We start from the raw sequence: 11,631 nt of genomic DNA on the forward strand, positions 1-11,631 counted from the left end.
TATTGTAAGTGTTTACAAATATTTGCAACATCTGCATTGCACATTGTATCTGAACAATGTAAACAATCGTGCTTGGTATAAAACTGTTTTATGTATGAAATATACCATTATAACTCCATAAAACAGGCATGGTTTAGGCTTTAAATAAAAATAGAGTTCAATTTATCAGAATTATTTCTTTATCTGAGTTTTCTACTTACATATATACAGTAGGTTGGTATTATTAAATTGCGTTTATAATTAGTATTGTACATAATCTTTTATTGAATAAATATAATATACATTATTTACAATTTATTACAGTGTCTTTCATAAAACTGTTTATAGTAATCAGTCATTTTAGAAGAATATTTTTACAAACATTTTCAAAACTTATAACTAGGTCTATGGTCTAACTCCATGTTGTAGATCGACTCAATAAAAAATTATTCGAATTTATTGATAAGCTTGAACACATTTGCAATAAAATAACAATTTGCTATTAAAATTTACATGTTCAACACTAGTCTACACCGTTAATTTGTAGCTATATATCTAATAATAAATATCTTTTATAAACAATCTAATATCTGTTACAACTACCTATACTATTTACAAGCTCATTGTATTATCACATTTCAACAATATCGCTCACAGGCGGATATTAAAATTAAATTGAACACTAACACTAGCATTGTCAATATGGCCTCCACACTGATTTATGAGTTCCTATCGTACCATTTGCGATTTTAGTGGACGTTGGACTCGTCGACAATATACGTGTCGTTCGTTGTGACGGAGCTTTCAGTTCATTTCGGACACGCGGTTGATCTGACACTGTCGAATCTGCTGGTTGTACTCGTTTCATTTCTTGTAGCTCAACGTTCGCAGGTCTCGTCGGATGGAAAGCAGATTTCACAACTTCGATCGTTTCCTCGTCGGATTCATCAGAAATAGTTGCATCATGCACAGAGTTAACTTCTGATTTAGAGTCAGCTTTCGATCTATCCGGACTTGCATTTCCCATACTCCGTGGACTACTTTGTCTACTACTGGTAGGCGACAGACGAGCGCTCGATGTATCCATTGAAGAAACATTACTTTGGAGATGTCTTAAAGCATCGTAGGGTAACATGCCATTTTTCAATGACAACTCAGGAGGTAAAGACTTTAATGCTAGTTCTGCGGGATGTGGTGGGAATGGTAGAAGTCCATTTGTTGGTAAAAACGCACCAGGGGGTGGTAATAGTCCTCCGGGTGGTAAGCTGGTCATCGCTTGTGGAAATGGGAATAACTCCGGTCCAGGAAGCGTGACTGGAGGTGTTGTTATTGGTGTGACTCCACCTGTTGGACAAAGAGAAAATATAATGAGTACTAGGGAAATATGATATTTTGCTTCTTGCTGTCACTATCAATACTTGATTGGCTAACATGACGTAATATGAGAGACGAGCCCCTGGGGACAGCCGGAGGCTCACGCGCACTTTGTTGATTCCCCGAACAACGAGGGTGCATAATCGTAGTAAGGATAATGTACAATCTGTAGGCGTTTAAAGGCGGCTTCCCCGAAAGGGATGTTTTTTTAGTACGATATCGGGAGGGTGAGGGTGCAATATTTATTTATCCGAACACGACGTCGTTCTTTACGATGCAGACACGACATTCCGCCATAATTCGGTGTACACGTCTCCTTTCTACATTAAAGTATCGCGAAGCATGTGACATTAGAAATGCAGGGCACGCGTAAAACCGTTGCAGCGAACTCGTGTGTTCTACAAAGCCGGCTCCATCGCGATAAGGAGGCAGAGTTATCTCCGCATGAAACGGACAAAGAGGGATTGCAAGGTAAAATTTTCATTAGCGACAGTGTTCAAAAGTTCTTGCTGTGTAGCTTTGATTCTCAATGGCGTGTAAGAGAAGCTAGCACGTAAAAAGGACACGATAGAGGTGCAGATTGGGCCACAAAGAGCTCGGAGGTGGTGCAACGTACGTTTCTGTTTTGTATTTTTTCTGTTTGCAGCAGTGGCAGTGCGCAGACCACTTTAAAAGGCAGCGAGGGTGGGAAGGGACGTAACTAGGGGGTAATTTAGCGAGGTGGGGGCCAATATCGGCGTCGCGCCTGATTGAGGTGATCCCCGACCTTTGAATTTGATTCTGATTCGCTTTAGTCATTATTTTTAATTATAGAGTAATTATTTTAATTATAAGTAATTGGTAGACAAATGACAAGTTTTATTGTTTATTCATTATCTTTCAAAATATGTAGTTCATATTTTTTAAGTTTATTTATAAAAGTAAACTCACTACCAAAGTCAATACTTTGGAAATTCAAACTACTTACTAACTTCTGCACTTGCGTAGTCTTTGTAGGTAAGAAGTTAATGTTTTTACATATATAATTTGCGCATAAATTATTTAAAATATCCAACAATTTTTAACACATTTGCTAATAATATAATGATGTTGGAAGAGCTTAAACATTAGAAAAGTTTTAGATATACAAAATCCCTACCCATCTACTATTATATAAAGATCTATTTTCTTATTAACCTTAATTTCAGATTCAGATTAAAGCATGTTATTGAAATTTATTTATAGAAAAGTATAATATATACATCATAAAATTACGAAGTACATTAAAAAATAATTATATATTACATAGTATGAAAATACTAAAACACTGGTAGAAATTCTTCATTAGAATGAAGCAGAATAAAATTATGTCAGAAGCCGTTGTAAAAAAAATGTGATCATTGTAAAACTGCGTCACTAAAGGTATAGGATAGAGGGCTTATCTACTCGTACTTAGTAAAGTAGTGGCCAACCGTTAGTAATAATAAAGTGGACTTGGATGGAATATGTATGAGTGAGATAACATATGCTGGCGGGTTTAATAAAAGTCGATAGCCGTTTGAGTAGGTACAACGCTCCTCGCGTTTCAACGACGGAAACAAAAAGTGGCTGGTGGCGCGGTCGGCAGCATCGGAATAAAATTGACTCCACACTCTCTCGAACGTGAAGGCAATGCTTTTTTAACTGTTTTGCGACCTCCCTTCGCTTCGCCCGATAGCGGACTTCAGCGGGTGGTTATGCTTTGGTCGGGGCGGTGTTGTTTTTCAGAGCTCAAGAGATGCTTCTTTTATTTCAGCCGCTTTTCGCTATACGGCCTTGAAGGGGTGGCTCAGTTGCAACCTACGTGTTTTCGAGTGTTTCCTAAATCGGGAATTTTTAAATTAACGAATACCAAATTGATCCTCTTTTTTGGAATGTCAGGAAAGTGATACACATTTTATAAACAAAGGCATGGTTTGTTTCAAGGGTAGAACTACTAATGAAATACATCTTTGTATACAATGAGGAGGGTACAAGAATTGTTGATAGCTACGAACCTTAAGTTTATACAAAAACTAAAACTACGAAATAAACTTAATGAATAATGAGTTTCATTAAAATCTCGTAAGAAGCAAATAAATTGAAATATCCTGTTCTTACAATTAAATAAATTAGTAATATAATACGATACCTTTTACAAGTGAAGCATTTTGTTCTCTCATTTGTGGTGGCCGAAAGTAATCCACCCATGCGTAATTAAGATAGGCAGCGTCTAACCATCCAGGATTGAGAAGGAAGGGACTAAATGCTCCGGGGTGACCATAACCGTAATCTGTAACAAAAGAAATTATGCAATCTGTCATTATATGCGTCATAAAGTAAGAAAATACGACAATTGCCAATTGATTCCACACATTTCCGCATCGTTATCGTAAAATGTGGGTAAATCATTTGTATTATACCAAGGCTGGAGGGATGGAGGAAGGTCACTGTAATCTTGAGCCACGTCCGCCAGTACTAAACTCACAAAGGAAGACCATAAAGGCGGCGACACACGGCCCGCGCACTGTTTACCGCGTCTATATCAAGGGGTATGTATACAAAACGATCCGGTTTACTACTGCAGTTAGTCGGCTCCTCTGTGCCATACGTTTTTATGACGCTCTACCATCATGTTGCCTTTCGCCTTTCAACCGGCGAAACGATTTTTTATTTGTTTAATCGATAGCCTACTGAGACGCCACCGCCGCGTCTATTTTCGTGTTTTATAGCGTTTTTAATCGAATGGCGAGTTATCTGAATCGATCAGGTATATCGATTTTTATTACAAGATTAAATCGTTTACGAGCACTTTGTCTACTTTGTTTTTAACTTGTAAACATTTTGTTAAGCTCTTTATATCAAATGCTCGCGATTGTTTCAAGTAGTTTAATTTTGTAGGCAATTCTAAACACGTGCACAACGGAGGCGAGAGCGTTTTGTTTGCACGTAGGTAATCAGATGTTGACTTAACGTTTTTATTGGATGCTAAAAGTAGTATGTATATTAAACAATTACTGTGTAAACATAAGCACAACCCGTCCGCGTTTGGGAGATTAGCGAGTTTCGTGAGAGCGTTTCCCAAATCGCGGGTATTTTAAATTAAGAACGTGATGGATGGCCCGTCGCGCTGTCACGCGGCAATCCCGTTGAAGAACGTTACGGCATCATGGTACAATAATAAGTTAAATGTGAAACTCGGAAATGGCCCGCTCCATTTGTTAATGCCAGTATTCAATTAAATTCAGTTCTCCGACCCTTCGCATATGCGAGGCTCTGAATATTAACAGGGTTGTGAGCATGTCTAATGTTCAGATGTGCAACATGATATGTCTGTTAAAGACAACTTCCATCTACTTATAAAGTTTCATAATATATATTTTAGAATTTCATTGTTATAAACTTTATATATATAGGTTATAGTGTTATCAATGAACCGTGATTGACCATTGTAATTTTCTAACAAGTAAATTAAACTTGAGTTTAACACTTGCATTGAAAGGTCTTAGTGTTTTATATCTATAAAATTTATATTTGTAAAAAGAAAACGTAGTTAAGCATGATTATCAGTTGTTTTGTGCCGATAACACGAACTCTACCTGAATTTGGGATTACTCGATTCCGTGTGTTATATCTACGATTATTTATCTAGTTGTCACTACGTACATTTAAATAATCATTAAATATATATTGGTACGTCCAAATTTGTCAATGACGATAATAATATATATTAGTTTCATTAATAAAATCGTTCTTACGAATACTGTTTTAACAATTTGATAATGTGAGTCCCCGTATATATTAATTAACTTGAATTCATATCAATTTATATCCCATAAGTTGTACCATTATTCTTTCCTTACGATGACAGCTACTTAGTGTGATTATGATACATCCTGAACCAAAGTAATTACAGTCAGCCGCTTTGGTCTCATCAACCTCATGTTTTATTGTATCTGGTCGCGCTTTAGTTTACGACCGATCTAATTCTGTCTCTCATAATGGGTTAAGAATGTTCAAATCAAAAGCCAACGCGACCAATTCGGGACCACGGGTACAATAAACGAGTGACTTATAAGTGTCAAAATGAGCATTAAATATCTAGAGAACTAACAACGGGCTGTCATACATAAATTAATGCAGACGCGACGGGCGTATATTAAATAAATGGATTCAGAATTATGGCTCGTAAGACGGACGGGTGGCGACGGTGTCCCATAACAAACACCGCATTGTCTTATGTGTTTGATCAGCAGTTATGTTAATTTATGATCGTGTTTATTGTGAAATGTCCTATTAAATATATGACATAAAAATGTAAATTTGTTTAATACAGTCAGAGAATGTATAATGTGCTTATTGCAAGATATGGTTTGAGGATGTACACGTGTCAATTTGCCTATAGAAAATTGAGATTGTTAACCTATATTACCTATTGTATTTGTGTATTTTCTTTGCATTATTATAATAGTAGTACTTCTAAAGCACTACATTAATGTATGTATGTATGTAATGTAAATTTAAAGTTGTTTAAAAAGAACAATCGAGTTTCTTCTAAGTGGCTGAGACTAGTCAGATAGTTATATTGAAAATAGTGTACTATATATAAATAAAAAATATTTCCGTTCTGGTCTACATAAAAGTAAGAGGTTATGCATTAGCTGTAATTAAATAAATTCATTATATTACTTAGTTGCATACGATTTATTGAACATCTTTACGTTTGGGAAACTTTTTAACAAATCATGTCTAAATTTTCTTAGTTAAGCAACCATCAGTAGATCAGACCGGGTGGTAATGAGGGTCGCTGGGTTTGGATGTGGTATTTTAGCAGCAAGCAGGGACATAAAATCCATATTTTAGAGGCAGCGGCCGTAGCGAGCGGGGGCGGGGAGATCAAACGGGACTTTACGACCCGAGATTGTTTACATCTGGTACGCGGCCGTGGCTAAACCATGAAACTTGGTAACCACTGGATCTGCAAGTGCCGCATATTAAATGCGCCGATTGTTTCATTTGCGCAAACTTTCTAGAAACTTTGTGAAGGTTAATTAAGTTGTCAGCTTACTCATGGTGAGTGTGGGTAAAGTTTGCAAATAGTGTATATGTACCTATTAGTTAGTTAACATTATCATCAAGAGAAATGGGTCACATTCTATTATAAATGAACACACATATAATTTATAATTAGTTTGTGGTTTGAGTTTGGTTGGTACATTTTTTCTGATAAGAGAAAAGTTAAAATTATAGCGCCAATTTATTGTTCCGAAATTTTAATATAAAGAATTAATATGCTTTATTATTTCTTTATATTAAAATTTCATCAAATCATAAATTTGTATATATTTCCTATACCTATATATTGAGGAATATTTGTATGTCAATTTATTATAACATATTTAGTATCTACTGAATGTACTAGAGTTGATAATTTTGAAATTGAATTCTAAAATTATATATCTAAATATTTTAACTTGAAATATCTATTTACAGCATTAAAATTTTTCATGCACTTTTGCAATCAGTTAGATTTTCGTTATTAATGCGTGTGTAAAATCTTAATATTAAGTATATTAACATTATAGTACTTAGGTCTTATGAATATTGAACAAAAAATTTTTCATGTTTATTTCTGCCTCTAATGAATTATCTGTATAATTGCATTTACTTCACTCGACATTAGGTAATTATTACGCTGTCCATCATTAGCCAGCGACTCCATTGATCGCTTGATTAACACGAACGAACTCTTTGATGTTTATGGCCCAAGGATGTTAGTTTTTCCGCATACTGTCTTTTTATTATTGGCCGAAGTTTGGGCCGACTGTTTACACAAGCGTCTCGGTACGCCCGTAATATCCAAAATAGATTTGTGGTGTCAAAACATAACGAATTCCGTTTAATTCATATATTACAGTGTAATTGATGTTAATATCTTTTTTATTTTGGTAGTAACCATTTTTCTTGTTAATGTGGAATGTTTTTGAAAATTGTGATATTCTAGGTCAATTTTATTAATGCATTTAGTTTTTTACAGTTCTGATCCAGAGCAATAAAACGGTGAAACTTAGTTTGTCAGTCATAGTGATGTATTTCAATTGTGGTTATATTTGAACTATCAATTACGTAATCATAATAAATAATTATTATGAATACGGAATTAATACCTCAAAGTTGCTATAAACCATATATATGTTATTAATCTGGTATAATCCTGTACAAAATTATTATCAACTATATATACTACATTATATTAAAATATAAGTAAGTTTTGGTCCACCTGATAATAAATAATAAAAGACTGTACTCGCTCTACCTACATACTAGGTTGAGTAAGTACAGTCAGTACCAAAAATGGATTCACACATCCAGATTTTCGTATTCCCTATACGTACATTGTTGCGAGTATTCAGCTAATTTTGACCATTTACGATATTCGTGCTCTGGCACTAAACTTGTGGAATGACTTACTATGTAGGTATGCAGGTTTGGACATCTGCAAGTTGACTATGAATTGGGATCAAATCGAAATTATCTATACTAATATTATATACGTCAAAGCATCTCTGTTTCTAATTTTCAATATTTCTACTTACAACTAACCTACTATTATTAAACGAATATCAAATATATGTCAATATTTTTTTGGTGCCAACAGTAATATGGATACCTACGGTTTACTAACAGTCTATAAATAGTACCTACATATACCGAAATTATATTTTGTAATCACAATGTTACTTATCCTTAACTCAAAAATAAAAATTCGACTCTATAAATGTTTATTTTAATCTAGTTTAGATTTTTTTTAATATAGTATTGTATTAATATGTTTGATATTTGGGTGTTTTTTTGCGGAATGTTATCCACGTCAGTATGGTACCAACGAAATAAAGTTCTTAAGAAAAGTACATTAAATACCATTTACCTATATACGATAATGGTTCTGTATACAATGATTATATTAGTGAAATATGTATTAATATAGATACTATATCCATATAAACATTCTTATAGAGATTATAAACATTAACAAGATGTTAAAGTTACAAGCGTACATTTATAAGTTCCATGTCAAAACACAGTTTACTTAAAACTGATCGAACGAGACAACAGAGCTAAGAGGAGTTATTTTTGTTTGGATGCTGTTAACGCTAATTCCACGAGTAGTTGAAGATTAAATGGAGTAGCAATTAATGTCTGCGTGATTGACTGTTTCTCACGTCCGTACACGCCAGATGTTAATTTGGGACGAAAGAGTTCCGTCTGCATTGTTATCGGCTTTTTGTTTAGCTTTGCTTTGTATTTAGATATGTGATTTCAAGTATCTTTGCAATGTAGGTATACAGCTGTTAATATTTGTTGTTTCAATTATGTTATTAGAAATATCCGGAACAAGTAAATGTATTGGGATGTGGAGAATGTGACTCAATTTTCAATCAATAATAGGTACCGTCGATATAGGTGTTGCAGAATATTGAACATATACTAATATAACATAAGGAGGGCCTTACGAAGGTCTTATAAATGATGCGAGAATATTATATGTTATTGAAATTATCACATTTTCTTTCTAATGATTTGAAAATATTTAGGTCTCTTAAATATATAGAATACTAAATGTTTCTTGCGGATTGCAATTAAATAATAATAATAATAAGTGAATGTTATAAAAAATGAGATTTTCATACTTATTAATTTTGGCTGTGGGTCAGTTAACACGAAAAAAAGTATATATACCTATGTATACTATATTGCCATTTTTAAGACTGATGTAATTATAAGAATATTAACAATCAAGGCAATGCAACTGTATATTTATAAATGCATTTTTCTTAGAACATTTTGAAGCTCTTAATTTGCATTTACAAGCAGCCAATATTATCGTCCATTTGTTACTATTATAAATTAATTATTTCGCAAAAGCACTAGCCAAGAGCCAAACTATTTCGAATGTGGTTAAATGCCGTGGTGCCGCAAAATCGACCTCGGGTTTGCGGGCTGGCTGCGGGCCAAGCGCCGCGCGCGCATCCACGCAAGAACAGAACAGAGACGCAAGTATCACTCGAACAATTAATTTTTTTTATTGTCTCACAATAATTATTTATATACGGCTTATTCGACTTATTGAAATTTCGAATAGTTTTATCAACAGTGGCAAATTGAAAAAATTTTGATCAAAATAAAGTCGAGTAAATTAAAGTCAATATAGGTCATGTAAAAGATTTTGTCCTTTGTTACAGTAACACTCTTTATAATGGTAATAATAATTCAATATATTTAGAACTGTTGATAATGTTACTATGACAAAGTAATAAAGTTATTGTATTTCATTATACGCAATACGAAACTCTACCTTAGTTCGTAACAGATGAGAAGGAAATTAGTAGGTATTAATTACTAACATCAATTTAGAAAATTTTAACACACTATGCTACTCATGTATCAATATATAAGTACTTATATGTTTGTAAGTATATGAGTAGTAGTGTTCAGTTTTTATCACCACTTATATAGTAACAAAACTAAGTTCGATTGTTAAGTTGCCAAAGTAACTCTACATTAAGATTCACATGCGAAAGCAGACCTTGAAGCAGTGACAGTAAATCACAAAGTTTTGTCAAACATTTGGATAAAAAAGAACTAATGTACTAAACTAATTATTACTAATCACTCACTTTGTTTAGTTCGAGGTTCTCTAGGTCCATCCACAGTGACTTTGATGGCTTTTGTATAAGTGGCAACTTGTGATGGAAATGTGCTGATCGTGATCGTAAGAGAGAACGACTTCCCTCGTCCGCTACGACCCACGAACCGGAGGTCATTAAACTTCGCCACCTGGTTCTTCATCACCGCCGTACAGTTCCTCAGCTCTGCCATCACATTCTCGTCGTTGCCAGCCTTTATCGTCACTAGTGTACCATCCTGAACGTCATCCAAAGCCACAACTTTGAAAGCAACCGGTAAAGATTTATTCGACCTCCAGTGGCCGGGTAGAACCGAGCACAATACGGCCGGGGAGCCGGTCTGCACCAGTTCACCGTGACTTTGCCGGTAGTACTCATGAATATGGGAGTATACATCCGCCATGCTGGGGGCCGGTGGGCTCGCGTGCGGGAGGTGCATCGACTCCAGTCTACCCACAACAACCGCACCGACTCTCGACACGCCACTGAAGTCCTATGTCACGCCACTGTTCTCTTTATACACTTCGAGAAAAGTTTATAAACACGCGATCGTATTCAAAACTCGCGGCGCCGAGCGCTCAGGAAAGTTGTGCGAAGTGCGAGCGCGAGACAGCGTGTGAGCCGCGAGCGGTCGTCTACGCCACTTGTTGGGCGCGGACGGCAAGACGCCGGGCGGGGGCTTGGAAAAATAAGCGGGCGGCTTGTGTGACTCGCCGAGACCGCAGCCGAAGACGCACGATGCGCACCGAAGTCGCGGCGAAGGGTCGCGTGCTCACGGGGACTCGGTTTCGACTGATGACTGTGATACGACGCGACTTTTTCCGATGGTCAATATTTTGCGTTCGCGCGGTCGCCGCCCCCACCCGGGTGGAGGCCCCTACGTCTCGTAAAAAGCGGGAAGGAGACGAAGGGTGCGGGTAGCGTGGTGATGCGGCGGGAACGAGCGGGATGGCCGCGGTCGGTGTCTGCGTTTTTATAAAAATGCTGCCCGGAGTGGGATGCCGCGGCTCCGCGCCCGCCGGTGAGAAAGGGATGGGTGATTTTTTTTTAATCATCGCGGTGACGTATCGTGAGGCGGCGGTAATTAGGCCGCGGGGCGGCGGGAAACCGCGGTCGGTGCGAAAACCTATCAACGAGCTCATGAAAAATTATGATTTTCGTGTTTGAAAGCAGCGGGAGCACCTCGCTCAATGGTACTTTATTTTAGCAGAGCACGCGAAGAATTCCAATGATGGGGGCACTCCAGCTATACCTACCTACTTTTAATCACCACATTTCATACCCTTTATTTCATACCAGTAATATTATTTTCATTCTATATAGTTACACATATCTCTACTTACTTATTGTAATTTCGACATCGTCATATTAAATGTAGGGATATAATTCTGCACTAAGATGCCTAAATAAGGACTTGCATAACAATATGCAACAGGTACCTACTACCAACTTCGCAAAAATTATAGTAACTATTTCGAAACGACATATCTACAGCTCTCGTTACCTGTATTATAAATACAGAACAAAAATAAATTACTATTGACCACAAGTAATATGTGTAAAGTTTGTTCACAAGAGGTAATAACTATACTAT

The 11,631-nt window shown here is 36.1% G+C and overlaps 1 protein-coding gene across 1 annotated transcript; it reads right to left on the reverse strand.

Moving 5' to 3' along the window:
- Positions 1-298: 298 nt before the first annotated feature.
- LOC131847139 (segmentation protein Runt-like) lies at positions 299-10,802 on the reverse strand. Its single transcript, XM_059196608.1, has 3 exons — positions 10,029-10,802; positions 3,503-3,643; positions 299-1,323 (listed from the first exon to the last, which is right to left on the reverse strand). The coding sequence occupies exons 1-3, from the start codon at positions 10,474-10,476 to the stop codon at positions 677-679; spliced, it is 1,236 nt and encodes a 411-aa protein (XP_059052591.1). The 5' UTR covers positions 10,477-10,802; the 3' UTR covers positions 299-676.
- Between the last annotated feature and the right edge of the window lie 829 nt (positions 10,803-11,631).

The sequence above is a fragment of the Achroia grisella genome, unplaced genomic scaffold, assembly GCF_030625045.1.
Source record: "Achroia grisella isolate CSIRO2021 unplaced genomic scaffold, CSIRO_AGI_Agris_v1 utg516, whole genome shotgun sequence".
Classification (NCBI taxonomy): Eukaryota; Metazoa; Arthropoda; class Insecta; order Lepidoptera; family Pyralidae; genus Achroia; species Achroia grisella.

What these genes read in the sequence shown, in the direction of transcription:
- LOC131847139 (XM_059196608.1), bottom strand. Translation starts at nt 10,476, where the DNA reads ATGCACCTCCCGCACGCGAGCCCACCGGCCCCCAGCATGGCGGATGTA. An exon ending in AGAACCTCGAACTAAACAAA is followed by an intron (nt 3,644 to 10,028) that starts GTGAGTGATTAG and finishes CTTTTGTTACAG; the next exon opens with ATTACGGTTATGGTCACCCC. An exon ending in AAATGCTTCACTTGTAAAAG is followed by an intron (nt 1,324 to 3,502) that starts GTATCGTATTAT and finishes TTTGTCCAACAG; the next exon opens with GTGGAGTCACACCAATAACA.